This window comes from Mesoplodon densirostris, chromosome 4, assembly GCF_025265405.1.
Source record: "Mesoplodon densirostris isolate mMesDen1 chromosome 4, mMesDen1 primary haplotype, whole genome shotgun sequence".
Lineage (NCBI taxonomy): Eukaryota > Metazoa > Chordata > Mammalia > Artiodactyla > Ziphiidae > Mesoplodon > Mesoplodon densirostris.
The window spans coordinates 177,754,880-177,781,646 of NC_082664.1; the positions used below are offsets into that span (position 1 = coordinate 177,754,880).

Here is a 26,767-nt window from a genome sequence, read left to right on the forward strand (position 1 = left end):
AGGAGCAGGCGGGCTGGCGGCCGCGTGCATCTCTGTGCTGACGGAGCCCCATGCCGCGTCCATTACTGGGACTCTATGTGTGTGAAGGTGGGAGAGCGATCCCTCTAGCATCACCGAAGGATGAAATTCCGCAGTACTGAAATTTCTAGATCAGCTTTCAAAGCATTTGAACTCTTTCTCTTTAATGGAACCTTTGTATTAAGACAATTAAGAAATTAATATATAAAACGGATAAAAGACAAGCTTCTCGGGACTTGCCTGGTGGCGCAGTGGTTGGGGATCCGCCTGCCAATGCAGGGGACATGGGTTCGAGCCCTGGTCCGGGAAGATCACACATGCCGCGGAGCAACTAAGCCTGTGTGCCACAACTACTGAGCCTGCACTCTAGAGCCCATGAGCCACAACTACTGAGCCTGCGCTCTAGAGCCCGTGTGCCACAACTACTGAGCCCGCGCGCCTAAAGCCCATGCTCCACAACAAGAGAAGCCACCACAATGAGAAGCCCGCGCACTGCAATGAGGAGTATCCCCTGCTGGCTGCAACTAGAGAAAGCCCGCCTGGCAATGAAGACCCAATACAGCCACAAATAAATAAATTTATTTTTTTTAATTAAAAAAGAAAAAAAAGACAAGCTTCTCTGCAAACAAGTGACAAGAACCACCCCCCCCGGCACAACCCCCAAGACATCTCCTGAACATGGTTTGGAAGCTATTCTTCTATAGAACTTGGGTCTTATTTGCCAAAGTTTGAAAAGGCAATTTTCTATAATTCTAAAAAGTATCATTTACTCCTGCCTTATAAAGTTGAATATAATTTTGATGTTTTTCATAATACAGGGTCATGATCATGATCAACTGATGCTGGTCCTAAAATACTGATGTCCTTAGGTCCCTACTGAGGAACGAAGTTGTTTGCTCTTATGCTAAATACTCCCACCCACAGCTGTGCTTTTTTCCTCCCTCCTCCCCCCACCTCCTCCCCCACCTCCTCCCCCCTTCCCTCCCCCACCCTTCCTACACACTGTTACCAGCGGTTCTGTTATCAGCTCTGCTTCTTCACCACCAACGACCCCCAACTCCCCACCAGGGGCATCTACTACTGGGGACTAGATAACCCATCTGCAAAGACTGCATCTAGAATAAACTCCACAGGCAGCCACCATGAGAGACAAACCCAGACGTGGAACAGAGATATGCTAAATCCAAGTTTCTTCAACACACATCCTCAGATAGGTTTTTTTTTTTTTTTTTTTTTTTTTTTTGTGGTACGCGGGCCTCTCACTGTTGCGGCCTCTCCCATTGCGGAGCACAGGCTCCGGACGCGCAGGCTCAGCGGCCATGGCTCACGGGCCCAGCCGCTCCATGGCATGTGGGATCTTCCGGGACCGGGGCACGAACCCGCATCCCCTGCATTGGCAGGTGGACTCTCAACCACTGCGTCACCAGAGAAGCCCTCCTCAGATAGGTTTTTGTCTGAATTCTTATTCTCTAGAGTGAAACCCTGCACAATGGAAAGATTTTTCAAGGAGAAATACTTCGTTGAAAAACCGTCCTCATCTTTTTTTTTAATTATTATTTTTTTAAAGATTTGTGTATTACTCATTTATTTTATTTTATTTATTTTTGGCTGTCTTGGGTCTTAGTTGCAGGATGCGAGATCTTTGTTGAGGCATGCAGGATCTTTTGTTGCGGCGCAGGATTCTCTGTAGTTGTGGCGTGCAGGTTTTCTCTTCTCTAGCTGTGGTGCGCAGGCTCCAAGGCGCGTGGGCTCTGTAGTTTGTGGCACGTAGGCTCTCTAGTTGAGGCTCTTGAGCTCAGTAGTTGTGGCACGTGGGCTTAGTTCCCACACGGCATGTGGGATCTTAGTTCCCTAACCAGGGATGAAACCCACGTCCCGTGCATTGTAAGGCAGATTCTTTACCACCAGGGAAGTCCCTGTCCTCATCTTTTGAAAGCGTGTTATGTATTCTGCTGGCAAGGTTCATTGTGTATATAAAGCACCACAAGATCTTAATTTGGAAGCTACATTTAACTGCAATGATTATTACACACAATAATTGACAGGCTGAAAAAGACACGCCTTATGCTCGTCTGTAAGATCTGATGGGGTCTCTTAGCGATCACCAAGGGTGCCGTTTTCTTGCTTGGTTACCAAGCAGGAATGAAAGCAGCTTTTATTTGCAAAACATAAAGAACATTGAGTTCAAAATTTAAACAAATGACTATTGAAAGGGAAAAGAACTCTAAAATATGAAAAAGGGCCAAAAATATAATGTCTAATTAGAATACGACGGATACGGTTCAGATTTGCCTTGCTTTTTCTGCCTGCCTCACTTATTCTGCCCAGAAGCCCCTATTTTATCAGCTGCACGAGCTCATCTCAGCATTTGGTAACAAGCAGAAAAACCCTGTTCGGATGAGCACTACTGATTTTGAAAAGGAAATTCTAAGTGAAAACCTGCCCTTTTAACAGATTAGACATTGAAGCTGGCATCTTGCCCCTTCGCCAATATACAGAGAGAGAAGTCATTGCTCTTATACTGGGACTTGTGACCATGTCACACCTCAGGACACCGGGCAGATAAAAGTCCAGTACGATCAAGGGCCGAATGAGTGCATGGACGACTTGCCCGGCCTAAGATAACGCCGCATGTGAATCCCAGCTTTGCCACTTTCCAGCTGTGTGACCCAAGGACACGCGAGGATGGCCCAGCTGGGGGATGGCTGCTTCACACTTCCTTTGTCACATAAATAAATGGTCTCATCATTTAAGCACTTGTAGTTGGGGATTCTACTACCCTGTGCAGCTAACATATTCTAACTGATGTATTTTTCCTGAAAGAGGCTGCAGTGAGTTCTACTAGGTCTGTACGCTGGGACATGAAGAAATGCCACAGCCATGCAGAAAACCCATCTCAAAAAAGTTCTGTCGATTAAAAGGCGAATATTCACCCTGTGAAATAGAGCCATCTCTATTCCTACGACTTAATTGTTCACTGTGAACTATTTGGGAACGTTCATGGCCAGAGGTGAGACATATATGCATGACACACACGCATGGATCTGGACAGTAGGAACCTCTGCTGTCCTGCCCTTCAGCTGTTGGTTTTGGCCAATGACTGTCTCCTCGCTTGGGCTGTGGTCACTCTTGCTGAATAAACAGGATGGCGTGGCCATTAGCTCATTTGAGGGCAGTCCTCTTAAGAGGTATGTACCACTCAGATCCACAGTGAATAGTTATTACTATTATTGCTACTTATAATCATAGGGGTTCCCCAGCTTCCGGAATATGCTGGATTTCTCTAGAAACCAGCATAGACTTATTTCCCAGGATTTCCATCTGCATTATCTTAAGCTATAACCTCTACTCTATTTTTCTACCAGATGTACAATTAGCAGTGTCAAGGTCTGAGCGTCTTTTATCACATGCTTTAACAAAACTTTAGTGGGACGAGATCACCCAGAAAATCAGAAAAGTCCATCAGCCCTTAAGTCACATTCATCAGTAGAGCAGAAACAGTGACAGTGTCTATTTTTATGACATTGTGGAGTAGCCTTCTTTTTTTCCCAAATTAAAGTCTATGCTTTTGAATAGCTATGTTCCCTTTTTTGGAATTATTTTCCCATGAAGTCTGTGAGGAGGATACATTCCTTGTTAATTACACTGCAAAATGTTTACCTGGTGGTCAAGTACCTAACCATGCTTGTTGAAAGCAATGGAACTGAAGAGTGAAAGTCCTGTACAGATGGTTGCATTCCTATAGCTTCGGGCAAGTACATTTCAGGACCCGTTTAAACAAGAATAAAATTAAGGGCAACTCACTACAACCAATGACCTTCTGTTCAAAGCATAAAATCACAGATATAGGGCCTCCCTGGTGGCGCAAGTGGTTGAGAGTCCGCCTGCCGATGCAGGGGATACGGGTTCGTGCCCCGGTCTGGGAGGATCCCATCTGCCGCGGAGCGGCTGGGCCCGTGAGCCATGGCCGCTGAGCCTGCGCGTCCGGAGCCTGCGCGTCCGGAGCCTGTGCTCCGCAACGGGGGAGGCCACAACAGTGAGAGGCCCGCATACCGCAAAAAAAAAAAATCACAGATATAATCAATTATTAGACATTAAAACAAGAAATGCATCTGTATTCAGCTACAACATGTTCCCTGGGTATTTTTAGTGTAAATTTTGAGGAATGGATTCTTAAAAATAAATTTAATCTAAGTGACTGATTTTTTTTTTCCCTTTCAGCTTTAGCTGAGCGATCACAAGACTTACTGAAACAAATTTTAGGAGAGAGCAGTAATGGGAAACCATAATGCTTCTGGCAGAGCTAGAGAAAGCTTATGCCTTAAATAGGTAGCCAGAAGTATCAGCATGCATAATAGCATTAATAAAATTTAATGAGAGAATTTTGAATTTACGATAGGTATATATAAATTTCCAGAAAGCAGCATCAGAGTACTGGCTAATTAAGCCCATATGGAGAGAAATTTTGTTCATTACCCACTAAATCCAACATCCATCCTGCAATTACATGTCAGATGGGACTGGGTGTGGGACGCAGACCAGGATTCTGGGAGGCACAGCCACAAATCCCCAGCATTTAGAAAACTCGCTCAAAACGAAGGGTGGCAGAACAGAGAAGGTGACAAACACCTGGACAGATGCGGTAAGATGCTCTCAACCAGTGCCTGTTCAAGAGCTTGTTACAGTGGAGATCTTGTTAAAATGCACATTCTGATTCAGTGGGTCTGGAGCAAAGCGTGAGATTCTGCAGTTCAAACAATCTCCCCGTCCACAGACCACTCTTTGAGTAGCAAAGCTCAAGATGGTCTGCACTTTCGTGGGGTGTGGCGACCCTTTCAGAAAACCCTAAGACCATTTCCCACAATGTTGCCGGGGTATATCAACTGGGTGGCCAGTACTGGAAGCAACTTCAGAAATATTTCTAATATATTCCAGAAATAATCTAGTCACTTGTCAGATTACCGACGGGGAGCTGACAAACACTTATCTGAGTTTGTTCCAGATGCTTGAAGGGGCAGTGCCTCTCAGGGAACTGGCTGCTGCGGTTGTAGACAAATTGGTTCCAATCTTAAGACCTTTGCGTTGACCATTTTTTTTCTGTCCAGAATGTGCTGTCCCCAAGACATTCCCATGTTAGACTCAGAGGTATCTTTGGGATCTCAGCTCAAATATCACCCCTCCATAGGCTCTGACCAGCCGATCATTCTCCCCGACATCACCCTGCTTACCCGTCTTCCAGCACTCATGCCAGTCAAGTAATAAACTGGTACACTGTCTGTCTCCTCCATTTAGAACACAGACTCATAATTACAGGGACCTTCCCTGACTTGTTTTGTCATTGCTTTATCCCAAGAGCCTAGGACAGAGTAAAAATCTGGCACAAAGAAGACGTTTACTATCTAGCTGCTGTAATGAACGAATGGTTCAACTTTTAAAAAGAGAAGCCAAGAACAGAATTCCTCAGGAAATCTTTCAATATTTAAATGTTGACAGTAAATTAAAACACAACAAACAGGGCTTCCCTGGTGGCGCAGTGGTTGAGAGTCCGCCTGCCGATGCAGGGGACACGGGTTCATGTCCCGGTCTGGGAAGATCCCACATGCCGCGGAGCGGCTGGGCCCGTGAGCCATGGCCGCTGAGCCTGCGCTTCCGGAGTCTGTGCTCCGCAATGGGAGAGGCCACAACAGTGAGAGGCCCGCGTACTGCAAAAAAAAAAACCAAAAAAAACAAAAAAACACAACAAATAAATGCCCCTAAATCAACTGTATGGGCCAAACAAAACATCTGGGAATGGATTGTTGTTTTGTATCCCCAGATCCAGTCCACCATTCTATTAAGCCACATTAAGTCTTGGCATAGAAGCAGGAATGCACCAAAATCGGAGATTCTAGAACAGGAAGAGGATTTGAAGTCTGAAGGAAATCATGTGTTGCATCTCCCCTTCTCCGTTCCTAGCATACTGGACATGTGTGCCAGGTACTTCCCTGTGCTGAATTTTGGCTTCTTTCTGATTAAGAAAGAATGTAGTCTCCCAACCTCTAGGGCTGTTTTGAGCATAGTGATGAAAAATGCTGGTTTATGGTCATACCTGTTTTGCTAATGAATAAGCTCAGCTGAGAGTGAGTAGACAAAAAAATGCTTTCCCCAAACGGTCCTGTTTTTCTTCCCCTTCAATATAGGCGTATTTCAAACGGCCCACCATGTGAAAAGGCGGGGCTGCCGTATACAACTCCACTACGGGTCATAATGAGAGCCAGCAAGTACGCTTCTGCAGAAACCTCTAACGCAGCACATTCTATGTGGGCTGGTTCCATGGGTGTGTTCGGTGTATGCATGTGCATGTGTGTTTATGCAAATAATTTTAAAGGGGTGATTCAAGAGAAGGGGTAAAAAGAACCACGATATTAAGAACTGAATACATGCCTGGCAATGCGCTAGGGGCTTTATGTACATTACCTCAAGTCCAATGAAAAGGCAACACCTATTCTGAACTTTGAGTCATTTAGAAATAGGGAGAAAGCAATGACATTCAAAATATGGGACAACTAGCAGAACAAGAGCACCAACCAATTAGACTGGATGTCCAGGCGTACCAGCTACAAAGCAGCCTTGGCTGAGACTGGAAATTCAATGTAAAGCCACTAAGACTTCACTGTACTTGTCTGTCTTCCTTATATCACACTTTACCCAAAATGCACAAACTACATGTGGGCTGAATAAGGGCAGTGATGATTATAATAATGGCTAACACTTATAGAGCACTTTACCCAGTGCCAGGCACCATTGTAAGGGCTCTCCATTCTCGGCAGTTCTATGAGATGGGGATGAGAGCTATTATTATGCCCATTTTATAGATGAGAAAACTGAGGCCCTGAGAGGCTAAAGGACTTGCTCAAGATCCAGAGGAGCCATTGTTCATGTCCAAGCTGTCTCGGCTGCTGGGCTACAGGCTGCCTGTGTTCTATACACTCCTGCCAAATGCTGTACAACCAGTGCAATATTCAAATCAAAAATAATTTTACCTTTTTTGTTTGTTTGTTTGTTTTTGTGGTACGCGGGCCTCTCACTGCCGTGGCCTCTCCCCCCGCAGAGCACAGGCTCTGAACGCGCAGGCCCAGCGGCCACGGCTCACGGGCCCAGCTGCTCAGCGGCACGCGGGATCCTCCCGGACCGGGGCACGAACCCGCGCCCCCTGCATCGGCAGGCGGACCCTCAACCACTGCGCCACCTGGGAAGCCCAATTTTACCTTTTAATTACCCATTCCAGTGGAGATCACGGAAAACAGAAGACATTTATAAAATATTTGGTTTTAAAATAAATGATGGCAGCTTTGCCTTCCTAGTTATTTTTCACCCAGGCTGATCTTAGAACGAGCATGTTAGATGCAGTGCTTAAAATCCAGGCCACGTGGTAGCAAAGCAAGGCAGCTCTGAGGCTTCTAGGTGATGGGCAAGTCACTGGAGGATACACACTTGCCACAGGTAATCTGCAAAGTAAATATTCTGTAAGTGGTAATTAAGGGCTGACTATAACATGAGACGTTTTCTTTTAGGAGGAACATATGGATCTATACACTCTAAGGCCACAAAGCGGGCAACCATCATTTGTTAAGCTTTCCAAAAACTGTTTCTGTTCAACTCAAGCATGGGAAGTTCTCATTCTATATAAAAGGACCCTTTAGAAAAATTAAGTCTCTAAGAACAGGGTTTCAAAACAAAAGCGGCCCTGAACCATGGCTACAATATACCTAATGTGATGGTGTTGTTTTCTAAAAATTATCTTTTTTGTCGCTGTTGGGGCGTATGGCTACAAACACAAAAGGCTTAACAAATTTTAGGAATGGTCTGATATTACAACAGTGTTTTTTGAGTTGCTAGGCAACATCAGAAAACAAATGTCCATGTTCTGAGATCATTCTGCATTCGGTCTCCCCACGGACAGCCCACATGTTCCGTGGCCGGACTCCGTTCCACTTGGTCAGCAGGAGTGGAATATCCCAACTGTGATGCTGATGGTCCGGAGTGGTCAAAAGACACCAATCTGTGTCTGAAAAACAGATCAGTTTGTTGGCCACCTGGCAGTCAAGATCTGTGGCCAAAGTTTTCGCTGGACTGGTATCATTTATCCAAATTAAGTCCTACACCTTCAGGGTTCTTTTTGATTTGTTACATCACTTCAGTCAGCTTTCTTTGCAGGTACATTATCTTTTTCTCCCCTCCTATATATCTAAAGGAAGCCCAATTCACTTTTATGGGCAATTTTAACATCTGGGAACATAGAGACTCTTCCTGAGAATTCTTTCTTTGTTTCTAACAAATCATCTTCATCCTCATTTCAGATCCATTTCAGATCATCTTTCTTAAGGATATACTGACATTATACTTTGACAGGTAAGTCTGCTTCCTTCTTTGTTTGATTCCATTAACTATTGAGTCTGTTCTTTTTGAAAAAAAAAACATTATAAAGATGATACACATGGTTCTAAAATTAACATCACACTTGTAAATACATACTTAACTGTTAGAAACATGAACTCCCTTCTTTTGTTCTAACTTTTGCCCACCCGATGCACTACAGTTCATTCTTGTAATTCAATCACTACACCTCTGCATGGCAATATGTCACCTCCTATGTAAGATGCATGGCTCATGATACATAGAGGAAAAGACACACCAGTAATACTATTTTCATTTTCTTAAAGTGACAAACAGAATATTTAGTGCTTTAAGAACTCCCATCCCTTTCTCCCCCTGAAAAACAATGAAATGGAACAAAATCTTAGATCTGTATTTTAAATCAAGCTCCACCTTCAAGGGCAGGCTGGCCATGACTTACCTAAAAGGACTAGTTCAGTGAGCACAGCATCAGCAGTAATCCTCATCATCTACGCAGAGATGAATCCACTACAGGCCAATTATGAGCGGGTATCGCTGAGGGCCTGATACGTGTGCGCCATACGTGATAAGAAGCTGGTTCAGTAACCACCATTTCTATAGCAACGCACACCACTCTGCAGGCTGCGTTCTGGGAAGGCAGTTAAAACTGGATCCTGCAATGTAGCTTCACTTGGAATCTGCTTTTATTTCTGTCACCTCATTAGAATGAGAGTCTTCAAGCCACATAACTTATCGTGAAACAGCAGAAACTTATCGCATAGAGGATCTTAAATCGTGATTTCTCTGCCACTCAAGGTCAGTCAGTCACTTTCAATTCAAACCACTGACCTGGTTTGCTTATTCATAAGTGACCATTCCCCAGGGCACCACCCAGGACATAGAACAGCCATCTGCTGTCCCAGTTACAGGCTAAAGAGAGTAAATGCCTGTGAAGCTGAGCTGACACGCCATCTCTTACTGTCCAGAAAGCCTCAGCTAAGATGCATTCACCATGACCCACAAAACTGCATCTGCCAGACTAGGGGAGGAAAGCTGCTTCTTTCAAAGGTCAAACTGGCCCCTGAACGTGACTGATAAGGTCACCTTATCCCATCCCCTCAGACACGCCTGGACACCCAGGCCCCAGGCACTGGCACTGTACAACTTTTCAAAAGACACAGCACCTTTAGAAGATCTAGGTTAAAGAAATCTGGTAATTCCTCAGAGGAAAAGACTTATACTCACTAAATAGAGGCCTCCCTTGCACCATAAATCAAGTGGCATTTTAACACGGTAGCTTCAGCAAAATCAGCGTTGCCTGTAAATGCGGCAAAAGTTTCGATTCTGATATGTGCAAGTCAGGCTTCTTAAAAAAACCATTTTTCTGAGAGTGCATACCATAATCAGCCAATTCATACCGTTGTAACACATGAAACAAAATCCAACTTTACTTATGTTCTAGGAGACTGTTAATCTATTAGGTCACCCTCGGATGAACACGTGGGTTAAAATACAGAGGTGCTAATTATTATAATGGGAAATTCTTTGCCTGTTCCCCCCACCCCCCCAAAAAAAGACAACTGTGGCCATTAAAAAAAAAAGAAAAAGAAAACTGTGATAAATGATAGCACCAAATACTGATCCTCTCTAATGGTGCTGGAGACGGTGTGGAGAAAAGGGAACCCTCCTGCACTGCTGGTGGGAATGTAAATTGATACAGCCACTATAGAGAACAGTATGGAGGGTCCTCAAAAAATTAAAAATAGATAGAGTTGCCATATGATCCAGCAATCCCACTCCTGGGCATAAACCCTGAGAAAACTGTAATTCAGAAAGATACATGCACCCTATGTTCACTGCAGCACTATTTACAATAGCCAAGACATGGAAACAACCTAAATGTCCATCAACAGAGGGATGGATAAAGAAGATGTAGTGTGTGTATATATATATATGTATGTATGTATGTATATATACACATATATGTGTGTGTGTATATACATACATACATATATACACATACATACATATATACACACACATAATGTAATAAATAATATTACTCAGCCATAAAAAAAGAATGAAATAATGCCATTTGCAGCAACATGGATGGACCCAGAGATTATCATACTAAGTGAAGAAAGCCTAACAGAGAAAGACAAATACCATATGATATCACAGATATGTGAAATCTAAAAAGAAAAAAGAAAGGGAGTACCTCTACATTTCTCTCATGAGTAAACTTTCACTTACCCAGCAGTCAGGAATGAAAGTATTTGAGTTAGCATTAAAATGTGGATTTATTTTTCAAATAGAAGTCCCATGGAACTTAAAAAGAATTTCATTTTTCTTTAAGAGTTTGAAATCTGCGCCCTATAACCAAAGTGTTATCACTGAGCATCAGCTGTCACTCGGGGCCAAATGCTGGAAGGCTGCCTGGATAACAGGGCGTAGAGACTGTGACTGAATCAGGCACGCTGTTCGGCCCTGCAGATGGAGAATACACTTGCATTTTAATACTAAGTGGTAAGAGCTTCCCTGTTGAATGTATCTCAGATCAGAGGGTCACAAACATTTTCTGTAATAGTCCAGGTAGCAAATATTTTTCAGTTTGTGAGAACATACACTCTCTGTTGCAACTATTCAACTCTGCTGGTGTAGGAAAAACACTCACAGACCACAAATGAACAAACAGGCATGGCTGGGTTCCCATGTCTTATTCCATTTGGGCTGCTGTAATAAAATAAACTGGGCAGCTTACAAGCAACAGAAATTCATTTCTCACAGTTCTGGAGGATGGGAAGTCCAAGATCAAGGTGCCAGTTGATTCAGTGTCCAGAGAGAGCCTGAATCATTGATTCATGGATGATGCCTTCTTGCTGTGTTCTCACATGTGGAAGGCGGGAGAAAGTTCTCTGGGGCCCCTGTTATAAGGGCACTAATCCCATTCAAGAGAGCTCCATCCTCATCACCTCATCAACTCCAAAGGCCCAACCTCCAAATACTATCACTTTGGGGGTTAGGATGTCAACATGCAAATTTTGGGGCGGGGGAAACACAAACATTCAGTCCACAGCACCCAATAAAACTTTATTCAGGGATGCTTACTTTTCACATAATTTTCATGTGTCTTGAGATACACTTCTTCTTTTGATTCTTTCTTCAAACATTTAAATATGCAAAAACCGGACTTCCCTGGTGTTGCAGTGGTTAAGAATCTGCCTGCCAATGCAGGGGACACGGGTTCGATCCCTGGTCCAGGAAGATCCCACATGGTGCGGAGCAACTAAGCCCGTGAGCCACAACTACTGAGCCTGTGCTCTAGAGCCCACAAGCCACAACTACTGAGCCCGCGTACCACAACTACTGAAGCCCACGTGCCTAGAGCCCGTGCTCCGCAACAAGAGAAGCCACCACAATGAGAAGCCCGCACACTGCAACGAAGAGTAGCTCCCGCTCCCGCAACTAGAGAAAGCCTGGGCACAGCAATGAAGACCCAATGCAGCCATAAATCAATCAATCAATCAATCAATAAAAATGTATAAAATAAATAAATAAAAATGTAAAAACCATTCTTAGCTTTCAGGCCATAGTTTGGCGATACTTAATTCGACGAAAAATTCTTAATGGATTCACGAATTGCTATTTCTGGCTGTGAAATACTTTGAAATTGCAATTACTTTGATATACCTCAAAAGTAGATAATTAAAGTGTTAAACTGGTTAGAAGTGATTATCATATGTGACTTATTCATAAATAGCAGATAATTAGTAAATAGTGAGTGCTATGTGCTTAAGATGTGTTTTTTCTGATCTTATAATACACTCTTGAAACTTTTCATTTAACTACAATAATTTAATTTCTACCTAAATAATGATATTATTGATTACACATAATAGAAAACCCCTTATGAAATATGTAGGCTTCTACTGAGTTTAGTGAGTTAAAGAACATATGGTTTCTTTGAAATGTCCATCCAATCTTAAAGTTTTCAGAAAACATATTTTAATTCATTTGATCATTTTTGAATGACTATCCAAATGTTGGCTTTTCTCTGCACACATACAATCTGTTAGAGCCAGGAATTTGGCAGTTACATTTTTCACTGTAGATGCTAAGTTAGAAAGACCATTTAAGTGGGAAGAGATCAATGACACAGTGGGGATTCTCAATGACAAAAGTAATAATGCCATGAGGATTATTTCCAGAGAGGAAGTAGAGAATTGGATAACTGATATTTCAGAGGCTTTATAACAATGCACATTTCTTTGTTTTCACTGACTTCTATAGTGTATTAATTTCCTTTTGCTCCTGTAATAAATTACCACAAACTTAGGGGCTTAAAACAGCACAAATTTATTCCACTATTGCTCTAGAGGTCAGAAGTCTGAAATCAGTTTCACTGGGCTAAAGTCAGGGTATCAGTAGGGCTGGTTATTTCTGGAGACTCTGAATGAAGAATCCATTTCGGTGCCTTTTTCAGCTTCTCACAGCTGCGTCTGTTCCTTCACTTGTGGCCCCTTCCTCCACTTTCAAAGTGCATCCCTCCCATTTCTGCTTCCGTCATTACGTTGCCATCTCCTCTGATTCTGATTCCTCCTGCACCCCGCTTATACAGACCGTTGTGATTACAGTGGGCCCACGAGGATAATCCAGGAGAACTTCCCCATCTCAAGATTCATAACTGAATCACATCTGCAAAGTCCCTCTACCATATAAGGTCATATTCACAGGGTCCAGGGATTAGGATGTGGAGATATTCCGGGGGGGCATTATTTAGTCTGCCATAGATATCAAAAAAATTTTTTATATGAACTTGTGTTGTTTGTGAGCTGTATACAAAGTAAACCCATGAGGGCAAGGATGCTGCTTCTCTAGACCTGTGCCATATTGTTATGACATATCTGTGTATGACTCTCTAGTGAAAGCATCACTGTATTAGGAATACAACCTTTTATACCCCAGCCTTATTCATCTATATTCAACTATATACATTCAAAAATGAAGAGTCAGGAAGGAGTAGAATTATAGCAGCAGGGTTGGAAGCTCTAGGATGGAGAAAATCCAATATAACTGCTCCCTCTCTAGACAAGCGCTCAAAGCACCGTTCTTTCATTAAACATATATATACACAGATATGTAAAGGTAAATTCTGTGTGTAGAGTCATCTTTTTTTTTTTTTTTTTTTTTGCGGTACGTGGGCCTCTCACTGCTGTGGCCTCTCCCGTTGTGGAGCACAGGCTCCGGACGCGCAGGCCCAGCGGCCATGGCTCACGGGCCCAGCCGCTCCGCGGCACGTGGGATCCTCCCAGACTGGGGCATGAACCGGCGTCCCCTGCATCGGCAGGCGGACTCTCAACCACTGCGCCACCAGGGAAGCCCCATCTTTTTTTTTTTATTGGAGTATAATTGCTTTACAATGTTGTGTTAGTTTCTGCTGTACAATGAAGTTAATCAGCTATGCGTACACATCTATCCCCTCCCTCTTGGACCTCCCTCCCACCCCCTCCCCCCATTCCACCCATCTAGGTCATCACAGAGCACGGAGCTGAGCTTCCTATGTTTTATAACACGTTCCCACTGGCTATCTACCTTAACGCGTGGTAGTATGTATATGTCAATCCTCATCTCCCAGTTCGTCCCACCCTCCCTTCCCTCACTGTGTCCACACGTCTATTCTCTAAGTACCAGTGTTACATTGTAGTATCTTAAACCGCCTTGAATCTTAGAACACCTAAAAGCTCCCCATCTGATTCAATCATTTAGCAAACATTCTGCTTAGATACCTAGCAAGTGCCAGGGACTGTGTGTGGTCATGAGGACTCAAAGATGAGGAAGTCTCAGTGAGGACCCAGGTAATAACTGAGACGCTGCAAGGCCATGTCCTCACAGACCTCTAGTGCCGCTGCTGAATGGACAACATGCTTGAGAGAAACCAAATTACTGTTCAGCACATGGAGAAGGGGATTTCAGAGGAGAGATCCTGCTCACACAATGTGACAAGTGATGAGGGAGACCCAGGCACATCCAGGGAACGGCAAACGGTTTGGTGTGGGCGTGATGGAAGGTGTGCAGGGAACAGAGGCTGGGAGTGAGCTGGACAGCTAGGCAGGGACCAGCTCTGCAGAGATCTGTGTGCCGTGCCAACGAGCGTGGACAGCCTCACGATGAGTAGCTCTGAGATGTTCTCATGTGGGAAAGGGGTCTGTGCTACTGAAAGACAACCCGAGCAGCAACCCAGGAGTCCTGGTGGAGGGAAGGAGAGAGGAAGACAGGCAGACGGCTGCAGGAATTGGCCAGAGAAGAGGGAAGAGTCTGCACCCAGACAGAGGTAACCAGAGAAGGAGAGGAGAAGGTAGGTTGGAGAAACGCTGATTTGACATCAACGTGACCTTGCAAGGGACCAGACGTGGCTGCTGGTGCGGCAGGGAGGTGAAACAAAAGAGTAAATGGGGGATAACCCTGGGGTTTCTACTTGGATGGTCTGGTACCCTTAACCAAGAGAGGAAACACAGAAATGAACAGGGGTAGGGGTTGAAGTGAAGCGGGTCAGTGGGTCCGTTTTAAGCATGTGAATCCGAGTTTCCTGGAGGACATCCAAAGATGGAGGTCTAATAGACAGTCAGGAACACAGATCAGAGAGCAGACCTGGTTGCACGGGGTGGCTGTGGGAGTGTGAGAAGCAGGTGGATGTCCCAGCAACTGCACGTAAAGGAAGTCAGGAGCTGGGCATGGGGCAGAGCCCATATGACAGGAGACGAGGACCCCAGGGACACTGAGTCACAGAGCCGAGGGAGGCGGGCCTTCCTTTCTAGAGAAAGGAAACCCTCCGACGCTGCAGACATGTCCGAGGGGATGAGGTGGTCATCTGATTCCACGATCAGGCAGCTGCTGCTTAACTTCATGACTGTGGTTTCAGGAGAGGAGAAGGCAAAAGCAGGACTGCAGTGGGTCGAGAAGTGGAAGCAGCACATGGAGAACAGTCCTTCAGGAGATCTGGGCTGGGGCTTCCCTGGTGGCGCAGTGGTTGAGAGTCCGCCTGCCGATGCAGGGGACACGGGTTCGTGCCCCGGTCCGGGAAGATCCCACATGCCGCAGAGCGGCTGGGCCCGTGAGCCATGGCCGCTGAGCCTGTGTGTCCGGATCCTGTGCTCCGCAACGGGAGAGGCCACAACAGTGAGAGGCCCACGTACCGCAAAAAAAAAAAAAAAAGAGATCTGGGCTAACGGGAATCTGGGCAAGTGGTTTAGAGGTCACAGGTCGAGAAACCCTTCTGCAGAGGAGGGGAGACCTTTGTTCCCTGAATAAACTCTTTGGGTGTACCATGTACCAGGCACTGAACTGAGCTTCTTACAAATATTAACTCAGTTATTCCCTGGGGTGCTTAATTTGATGTGTCAACTTGGCTAGGTCAGAGTACCCAGATATTTGATCACACATGCCTGGAGGTTGCTGTGAAGGTATTTTTAAGATGAGATTAACAATTAAATCAGTAGACTGAGTAAAGCAGATTACGCTTCCTGTAGGTGGGCCTCATCTAATCAGCTGAAGGCCTCAAGAAAAGGCTGACCTCCCCCAAGGAAGAGGAAATTCTGCCAGCACATGGCCCTTTGGATTCAAACTGCAATATCAACTCTTCTCTGGGTCTCCAGTCTGCTGGGCCACTGCAGATTTTGAACTTGACAGCCTCTTCAAGTGCATAAGCCAATACTGTAAAATAAATCTCTTTCTCTTTCTCACACACACATACATACATACATACACACACACACACACACGCACACATCCTACTGGTTCTGTCTCTCTGGAGAACTCTGACTAATAAACACACTCTTCATAACAGCACTAGGTATTGATACTATTATAATCCCCATCTCACAGTTGAGCAAACTATGGCACAGAGAGGTTAAGCAACTTGGCCAGGGCGACAGAGCTGATGGCCAGCAGAGCTGGAATTCCAATCCACTGTGCCTCAGTGTTGCTGCTCTCAACCACACGCTCTACTTCAGAGCACTGCCCTGGCATGTGGGGGCCCAACCTGGATGGACAACGGTGAGCGGGAGACTGTACAAGGGACGGAGAGCCTCGATCAATGTGCGTCTTGTACAAGTGAGGAAACAGGACAGGTGATTTGCCCAAGGTAGGCCTTAGAGTTTTCCAAGTGGCGGATCCAGGGTCTCAGGAGGTCAAGTGCAAGCTTTCCCCTCTCCTTCCTACTTTCTTTCCCTGCTTTGTTATCCACGTCCTTTCCTCCCTTCAGAATTCCCGTCTTCCCCAGGGGTTCCCTCAAGTCCCTTTCTCCCGGGAGCCCAGGGCTCCTTACATCCTGATCAGGACCATGTGCCTCAAGAAGTCACCAAGCCGTGGAGAACACACGCCAATGACAAAGTGCCCACATGACCCAGTGCCGCATGTCCACATGGCAGCATGATCCTTCTAACAACATCAAGTTCGGTGCATCTGGTAAAGCCAATGAATTCCACACAAATAATTATGCGGTCTGTTAGTAACTGGAAAACTTTAACAAAACAAACCCCAGGGCTTCCCTGGTGGCGCAGTGGTTGAGAGTCCGCCTGCCGATGCAGGGGACATGGGTTCGTGCCCCGGTCTGGGAAGATCCCACATGCCGCGGAGTGGCTGGGCCTGTGAGCCATGGCCGCTGGGCCTGCGCATCCAGAGCCTGTGCTCCGCAACGGGAGAGGCCACAACAGTGAGAGGCCCGCATATCACCAAAAAAAAAAAAAAAAACCAAACCCCAACTCTCCCCAAACTCCAGAAAGCCCAACAAGCATTTATATCCAAATATAAATTCCTAGAACTAGAATCTGACTACTCAAGGAATTAGGTGTCTTTGAAAATACATTTGATACCAAAAATCCCCCAAGAATTTTTATGCGTATCCTAACAGTTTAAAACTCTGAATGGGGTTATTGGAAAACCAGTCTTTTCAAGTTTGACTTTCAAGTTTGGGATTCAGAAACAACAGGGCATAGGGACCAGTGTGCTGTCCAAACCCGAAACACAAGCACGTTCTTCTTCCCTCATTCTTACTACGAATGTCAACTGTAAAACCTCCTGGAGGAAAATTTGGAAATATGTATTAAAAGCTTTAGAATTTTGTACTTTTTGAAGTCAGCAATTCCACTTCTTCTAAAATTTTATCCTAAGGAAACAATCATGGCCAGGTATAAAGATTTTGCTACAAAGGTATTTATCACAACGTTGGTAACAAGAGTAATTTTTTTTCTAACTTAGGGGATTGAGCAACTGAATTATGACATAAACATATAAGGGAATACCATGCAATCTTAATATTGACATTGCAGAATAACAGCTGCTATGGAATAATAATGCTAGGGAAAGAGGTTCATGACATACAAATGGTTTTAAAAGAGGTTCATGACATACAAATGGCAAGTTATAAAACAGTACATAGCGTATAATCCCCTTTCTGTTAAATGTGTATTTTTGGAAGGCAGTCCCTAAGAGGGCCCAATGACCCCCCAGTCCTGGTGTTCAGACACCTGTGTGGTCCACCCCATACTGTACCAGCATCGGTCTCTGCAACCACTAGCATATGGAAAGAAAGGAGCGGAGGCCACTTTGACCTTAGGTGATAAAAGACGGTAACTTCCATTTTGCCCATGTGTGCTTTTGTACTTTTTGTTTATTTGTAAATTTCTCTTGGGTCACTTGCTCTATTGGAAGCAAGCTGTCACGCTGCAAGTGGCCCTGTCGGGACGCCCACGTGGCAAGGCACTGAAGCCTCTAGCCATCAGCCAGTGAGGAGCTGGGGCCTCAAAGCGTGCGTGCAGCCCCCGTTGAACCCTGAGATGAGCTGGTTGACAGTCTGACTGCACCTTTCTAGAGACCCTGACCCAGAGCCACCCAGCTAGGCTGTGCCCGGGTTCCTGACTCTCCAAAACTGTGAGACAACAGATGTTCACTGTTGTTGAAAGTTACGAGTTTTAGGGCCATCTGTTACGCAGCAAAAGATAACTAACACATACATCCATAGTGCAATGGCTGGAAGGAAATATAGGCTCACTTTGGAGATACTGTGGGTTCGGTTCCAGACCTGCTGCAATATATCAAACATTGCAATAAAGCAAGTCACGTGAATTTTTCATTTCCCAGTGCATTAAAAATTATGTTACACTATACTGTAGTCAATTAAGTATGCAATAGCATTATGCCTAAAAAACCAATGTACATGTTTTAACTAAAAAATACTTTACTGCTAAAAAATGCTCACCATCATCTGACAACACAGGGTTGCCACAAATGTTCATTTGTATAAAATGCAGTATCTGCGAAGTGCAATAAGGCAAAGTGCAACAGAACGCAGTCTGCCTGTAATCCAAAATACTGTTAGTGGGTTTCTCTACATGTGGGATCATAGGTAATTTTTATTTTCTTTTTTTTTGTACAATATTGGCAATGTTTTTTTCTTTTTTTCAGAACACAGGACCAAGAGAGATCATGTGACCACCTAAAGACTAAAAGGATAAAGGTTAGGAGAGCCAATTTAGTTCTAATAACCTTTAAAGATTCTTTTCAAGCAAATTAGCTTAAATGTGGAAAAAACCCCAACTCCAAAGAGCGTGTAAGACTTACCCACTAGAAACCATGCAATGCACCATGAGCAGTAGCATTCAATAATTTCAAGGAAAAGGAACTTGCCCAGGCTTCTTAAAAGGGAAATCAGATGGTAATGAAGTTATCTGTTAGCCGATCGCTGGCACGGGAGCTTGCTTACCTAGCTTCTGATCAAACCGCCACGCTGTGACATAGGCATTGTGCCTCAGACTGCTCTGTGTGGCCAGGGGCACGGTGACATAAATGGGGCCATCCACCAGCACCGGCGTTCCATCATTGCTGAGCAAGTGGACGCTGACGGCTGTGACGGGGGTCAGGTCGTACCTGGTGCCGTTTCCTGGAAGCAAGAGACATTCTCCATCACATGCACACACAGGACTTACATGGGGCTGCAGAAACTATTCACAGAGAAATATCATAGCTACCATCTACTGAGGACTGGGCCTCCTATAAGCCGGGGACTCTATTCAGCATCTTACACACATAATCCTCACCACGACATTCTAACGTAGGTAAAATTCCCATCTTACACATAAACAAACTGAGGCTCAGAGAGGGTAATAATAAGAGCTGGTCTTCGGATATAGGCTAGTTTGAATCTGCAAACCTGATCCAAGCTTGGGTTTGCAGATTCTAACCACTGTACTGTGCTTTCAAAAAGGGCCTCAAGGGACTTCCCTGGTGGTCCAGTGGTTAAGACTCTGAACTCCCAATGCAGGAGAAGCAGGTTCGATTCCTGGCCGGGGAACTAAGATCCCACATGCTGCGTCCCTCCCCACAAAAACAAGGGCCTCAAAAGAGAAGAGATTGTCTATAATGGGAGAGGAGGTGTGTGTGGAAATCCCTGAAATCAACTTCTATACAAAGTGAGCACTGCACACATGTTAATTACTCGGCAGGTCACCATAATGGAACCAAATGATTTAAATCAGAGACTGCTGAAAAAAAAAAAAGGAGTGAATTTCTTCAAGGAGTACTTCAAAATATTAACTTACTGCTACTAAAAGTACACTATTGAAAACTTGGACTTGAAATATTTATGAGTTATTTTGGTTGCCGTTGTTATTTTGATCTGTTTAAAAGGAATTTAATATACCAATTATTTTGCATTAGAGGCCTTTTATCCAAGCCAATGCTTTAATGACTGTCTACAGATAAACTGGGGAATGCTTATGAGAGCAATATTATATTTATACAGTTAAGCGGTCCATTTGAGAAGAATTTTTCTCCAGTGGAATATAATATATCATACAAAATGTATTCGGTCATAATTTAAAATCTTCCCTTGAACACGATGAAAACACACTGATGGAAAAATTTAATCTACATTAGAACACCATTTATAGGATTTCTTGGTAAGCTACTTATATACTTACCTACCTATCGACTAACTACCCAAGCTAATGCAAACCTCCGATGAGGACTAAATTTAAACATTTCAAACAAATCTGGTGAATTTTAGAGTTTGAACAATCAGTGAGAGATAAACCCTTTGTAGAGCAATCTCTATACAGCTAACGTTAGCACTGTCTTTTATGATTCATACCCATCTCGGTTTTCCAGTGAAGGGAAAGGCATGGAAATGAGGATTTCATCAAAAGGTCCACGCTGGAAGCATAGATTCAAGTTCTGAAATCTTTTTATCCTGGCCATTTCATTTTAGGGTGAAGTAAAACCAAAACCCAGAATTTACCATCTTTCTGGTCAAACTATCTTGTGGATGGAGGACCTAAATGTGTCTGTTGCCCAAAAGCAACACAGAAGCAAAGCCAGGTCTCCAATGAACCTCTCTAGGCTCTGTTAGACTCTGTAAATGAGACAGGACTTGAAACAAAGAGAGATTAAGTAACTTACTAGACCTTACATAAACAATTTAAAGATCATGTTTTCAATCAGGAAGCACTGCTTCTTTCATCAAACCCGAGGCAGGAAGTCTGCCCGGGGAAGCAGCAGGTAGGGCAGAAAGCTGCTCCAGACTCATCACCCTTTCGCCCCACTTAACACTGCGTCTTGATTCCCAGAAATGGCATCCCCATTGTCCCCACTCATCCCCTTTTGAGACTTCCTTCCTATAATCTTGCACATCCCTGGCCCAGGAAGCCAGGGTCCCAGTACCAGACCCGCCACCAACTACTTACGTGGCCTCTGGTGAGTTACTTCCCTGTTCCGGGGTCCCTTTTTCTTACCTGCAAAACTAACCAGGTTGGACTAGATGCTTTCCTGTGAGGCTACAGAAAGGAAGGAACTCGACTATAAACATTCAGAAGTAAGAACAGCACTGCAGAAAGGGGCATATTCTTTTAAAGCAACATGCCCTAGGTGCATGTGCTTTAATGTTCTTTAAAATGTTCTCTGTTAGAAGACATCACAGGCGATTATAGCTGCTTTCCTGAGGCCTCTTTCCTCTCAGTGCTTCCAGTCCATGCCTTCCAAATGACAGTCTACCCTCCCACTTTCTTTATTCTGGACATACCTTGAAGGGTTACATTGTTTTCCTTCCAGCCCTCCTTATTAGAGGGCAACACAACACTGAGTTCTCTGTATAAGGAGTCTCTCCTTCCTGTTCATTTTGATGTTACCTGACTCCCATCATGTCTGAAGAAAGACAGGTGTCTGTCAGGCAAAAGCAGCAACCCTGGACCAAGCTAGGAGGCCACCAATTCATCACTTAGAACAAGAGGGGTTTTGCTCGGATAGCATCTCCGGTTCTGTTTGGCTTTGGACATTAGTCATGCTACTGACTCTGTTGTCTTGGATCTACTAGCGGAAGTAATGTCTTGAAAAGCCCTCAGGAGCGTCACGGAACAGGTCTGCGCTTTCTTGGCAACCACAGGGGAGAGCATGAGGATGCACGGGAACGAGCAAGTGAGGAAGGGACTGAAACCTCCATGTGGCTGCGTTTCTCTGTCTACAACTCTGGATCCCTCCAAGGGGGGGAAATAAACAACCCCCCTTAGGACACGGCAGGGAAACCAGCCTCTTTCCAACCGCATTTGTGGCCCCTGTTTATTTTGCTGAATTCTAGTGATAACCTGTCACCTCACACGGGTTTGTGTGGTCCAGGCTCTCACACTAAGTTGAAATCTGTTAGATGCGGTTTATGAAACGGGAGGCCAACGTGGGGCAGAAGAGAATCCCTAGTTGATGGGCTGCTGGGGTGCTAGGCAGACACCACGCTACCCTTCCCTGGCAGGAGGTCTGATTCTTCCTAGGTCAACTGGCCAGTTATTTCAGTGGAAAACAAATTGAATATAACCTTCCAAAGACCTTCTCTCTTCCCTCTGAAATAAGAGAGTGATTTTAAAATAAACTCCTCTAAAATCAATAGTCCTATGTCTTCTCTACCTTACCATCGTCTCAGATTTCATAATTTATTCAAGAGCTCTTGGAATTGGGGCACAGAGAAAAACTGAATGAGCTCCAAGGAACGAGGTTGTTCTTCCAACTCGGGGTTTTATGATGAAGGCTGAATGGAGGTTTCACGATGGCCTCGGGTCATCCTGTTCCCAGAAACACTACTTTGCTCCCAGGCCTGTCCATTTAAATGAAAAGTCAACTTTTTTCTTCCCAATAATATGCACTTAAGATGACCACCATGCCACTTTTCTGGTGGTCAGTGACTGACATATTCATTGCATCATCATCACGCAAAAATTCAAGGGAGAAGAAACGTTTCTCAAAACGGGTATCGCAGAGGGAAGAAAAGCAGGTTACAAATCACCACGTGAGCTTGATCTGTAACCAGACGTTTATTAACACTCTACAAAACGGATCAGATGTGGCAGGTATAAAAAGCTTTTGCAGAAAGATCAGTTTCTGTAAAGCACTGGACAATTAAGTGAAATTCAATCAAAGCGTCCCTGGGAAATGCACTAACGTACTCACCTAGCGGGATTTAACCCAGAACAGCCTTTGGTTTTCAAGTTTATGTTGTGACCCGTGTAAAGTGTTGGGGAAAAGAAGAGAGGGAGACAGGAAAATGATTCAGGGCTTGAGACTCGGCCACCATCCATTCACCAAAAGGAGGACCGGGGACCATGTCAGCACCGAGCTCTGTTGGCCGGGAACGGAGGTAAGGGCGGTCTTTCACCGGTAAGGAACGATTACCTATTTTCTGGCTGGTGGCTTTTAGTTTCTGTGACCTTTGAGCAGTGTGTGTCCTGCTGGCCTAGGGTGAGAATGACCGAGCAGACTTAGAGGGCTTCCAGGAGATGTTTCAAAGTCAAGTATGAAGCCTCACCACTCTTCGCAGAGGGGAAGGCAAAGAGAGGGCAAACTCAGAGAAGGGGAGGTCGTGAGAAAAGGCTGGATGGACTCAGCCGGTGGAGCCCAGAGGCTCCCTGCCCCCAAGTGCTCCCTGTACTGGTGGGCGGGGGCATGGTGTGCTCCTCTGGGAATCAGGCCCAGGGCCACCCCCGCCCCTCCCAGCTGTGGCACGTGCCCGGGGCGGGGGTGGGGGGGACAGTGCATCTCCACACAACTGGGCAGGCTGCTCTACCAAATACACGTTCCGGGGCAAGTGGGGCGAGGCTGAGAACAGGGGGACAGAAAACCTCTAACTCTGATCAGACCCTTAAAAAAATTCAATTAAAAGAACTTCTGGGAATTAAATATACTTCGTTGGCCAACGGAGAGCTCAGGCAACTGGTACCAAGAGAGAGGCTCGGGGAGACAAGCTCGTGAAAGTGGCGCAGGCTGGGGTCCTCCAATGACACTTTCAGTGCCCTTGAACTTGTAGATGACAGATCTGCCTTTCTGCACCTGGGGTTGGGTTCTCCCACTTATAAAGATACAAACACATAGAAAGATGCAAACGCAGACTCTCCGGCTGGAAAGAAACGAGCCTCGAGTTACCTGTTCCGTTTCCATCTAAACCCCGCAGATAAGGAAAGCCGTCCACCTCCGAGGGGGAGCCGGCGGCCGTGAGAAAGGCTGTCAGGTCACTGTAGCTGGTGTTCTCGGGCAGCCGCAGAGCTCTCCTCTGGAAATGCACACGAGGCTGCGGCCGGGCACCTGCGGAAATGAACCCTGGAGTTACCTCTCGGAGGGGCGGTTTCTGTTTCCAGAAAATGCAAACCCCGGAAAAGCTCCCCTAAGGTTTCAGCGTGGCTGCCCCGTCTCCACTCCTCTCTCCATCTCCTCACGTCGCCCACGCACGCGGGCACAAAGATGTGATAGCATGTTATTATGGGGAGAGAAATAATAGCCCATTGTCACGTTTGCTTTGACACAGGATGTTAGTTAGCTTTTTCACAAAAAGCTCTATTCGTGAGCAGTCTTTTCACTGCCCAGCCTTCGCCTATGGGTAGGGGTAGCGTTCTGGGAAAAAGTCCACGTAAGTGAAATGAGCAGATGACAATTAATCTCTTGATACAAACAAGGCAGGAGAGACCCTTTGACACCGTTACAGACACGTCCTTAGTGTTCCTGGTAAAATCTGGTCCAAGCGCACAGACCAAGCTGAAGCAGAACGGGGCAACAGACGAGCAGCTGGACGAGAACTGCAAGTGAGAACCCACAGTAGTGAGTCCTTTCCCTTCGGCGGAAGCTGCCTTTTGGCATTCCATCTACGCCAGTGGGTGCCTCTGACTCGCGACGGATCATGTTACAGATTCTGTGATGAGCCTCTTGAAAGGATGTGAGAACTGCTCTTTTCAGCAAACTCAACTCTGTGCAGGATGGGTTGAGCCAGTGACCCTGTTACACAGTTACCTGTGACACCATCCGCAGTTTGACTTTGCTCCAGATCTTATTTTGACTGTAAAACCTGAACCTGTTTTTATCTATTGCTGTAGCGAGGGTCACAAGACGCAGATGTGCTATATCAGTTTGCACACACCCAGCAAAAACATCGTGAAGACAAAAATGAATAGAGATGGGAGTTGGAGCATTCCCTGATGGAAGTACGCATCTCTCTGGGTTAAAATAAAGTGGTTCCTTGGACTTCCCTGGTGGTGCAGTGGTTAAGAATCTGCCTGCCAATGCAGGGGACACAGGTTCGAGCCCTGCTCCAGGAAGATCCCACATGTCACGGAGCAACTAAGCCCGTGCGCCACAACTACTGAGCCTGCGCTCTAGAGCCTGTGAGCCACAATTGCTGAGCCCGCGTGCCACAACTACTGAAGCCCGTGTGCCTAGAGCCCGCGCTCCGCAACAAGAGAAGCCACCGCAGCGAGAAGCCTGGGCACCGCAACGAAGAGTAGCCCCCGCTCTCTGCACCTAGAGAAAGCCCGCACGCAGCAACAAAGACCCAACACAGCCAAAAACAAATTAATTAATTAAAAAAATAAATAAAGTGGTTCCTCAAACGTGGTGGTCTGTCCTGATGTTCTGGTCATCATATACCCCACCCCAGGCTTGAGGGATACCATGTTTCCCTGTGGTCGGCTGGGGGCTTCCTCTTCCCCACCCACGGATGTCCTGACACAACAGCCCTGCCCAGAGTTCATGGTCTTTATGTCTACAGCAAGGTCCCTCTTCACCCTGGATCAGAAACTTTTAAAGGAGACTTCCCTAGTGGCATAGCGGTTAAGACTCCGCACTCCCAATGCAGGGGGCCCGGGTTTGATCCCTGGCCAGGGAACTAGATCCCACATGCATGCCACAATTAGGAGTCTGCATGTCGCAACTGGGGAGCCCGTGTGCCACAACTAAGGAGCCCTCGAGCCACAACTAAGGAGCCTGCTTGCTGCAACTAAGACCCAGTGCAACTGAAAATATTAATAAATAAATAATTTTTTTTTTAAAAAAAGAAACTTTTAAGGGAGGAATAAGCCTATCAAGAAGTGTTCCAGGGCCTCCCTGGTGGCGCAGTGGTTGAGAGTCCGCCTGCCGATGCAGGGGACACGGGTTCGTGCCCCGATCCCGGAGGATCCCACATGCCGCGGAGCGGCTGGGCCCGCGAGCCATGGCCGCGGGGCCTGTGTGTCCGGAGCCTGTGCTCCGCAACGGGAGAGGCCACAGCAGTGAGAGGCCCGCGTACAGCAAAAAAACAAAAAAACAAAAAAACAAACAAACAAAAAAGAAGTGTTCCAGGGGAATTCTCTGAAGGTCCAGTGGTTTGGACTCTGCGCTTTCACTGCCGAGGGCCCGGGTTCAATCCTGGGTCAGGGTACTAAGATCCTGTAAACTGCAAAAAAAAAAAAAAAGCAGTGTTCTAGAATAACGGAGTTCTGGAGCTCCAAGGATCAACTAATCCAAGGCTCTTCTGACAGGGGAGCCCACAAAATGGACTCACCACCAACACAGACTTACGGGGTGGGCTGCCTTGACCATGTATGACCAAGGTGGTCATGACGGCACCTGAAAATCACTGGCTGCATTTCTCAGATGACTGGTTCTCCATCAACACTGGCCCAGCTTTAGATCCCATGGGAGCCAGGTGCCCAGACTCACAACAGTCCTACCTGAAGCTAAGTGCACATGGACATCGGTCCTGTTCTAGACCATCAATGCCCTTTGTTGGTCCCTAAAACAAAGCTCTGGTGATGCACTGGCATCCACACAGCTGAATCTTTTCACTTCCAGCTCTTGTGAGTCTGCTCTCCTTGTCCTCTGATTTCACATGACAGCAATGTCCTCCTGCTGTCACCTCCTCGGTCTGCGCAGGGCTCGGATGCCTCATGCTCCCAGGGGGTGGGGCGTTCTCCATGCCGGCCCGGGGCATCGTGCCTCACCCGACCCCTTTTCCCCCAGCCCGCTTCCCGCACGTGCTGTCTGCCTCTTTCCTTCTTCTCCGAGCTGCCCTCAGAGACGGAAGGTCCAAGCGAACCCT

General features: G+C 45.7%; 1 protein-coding gene across 1 annotated transcript in view; it reads right to left on the reverse strand.

The window, feature by feature from the left end:
* FAM171A1 (family with sequence similarity 171 member A1) overlaps positions 1-26,767 on the reverse strand; it is a 133,751-nt gene that overhangs the window by 11,527 nt on the left and 95,457 nt on the right. Inside the window, exons 4-5 of the mRNA XM_060097783.1 lie at positions 23,848-24,006; positions 19,154-19,330 (exon numbers count right to left, since the gene is read on the reverse strand). Of these exons, the coding sequence (XP_059953766.1) occupies positions 19,154-19,330; positions 23,848-24,006 (336 nt within the window). The remainder of the gene's footprint in view (positions 1-19,153; positions 19,331-23,847; positions 24,007-26,767) is intronic.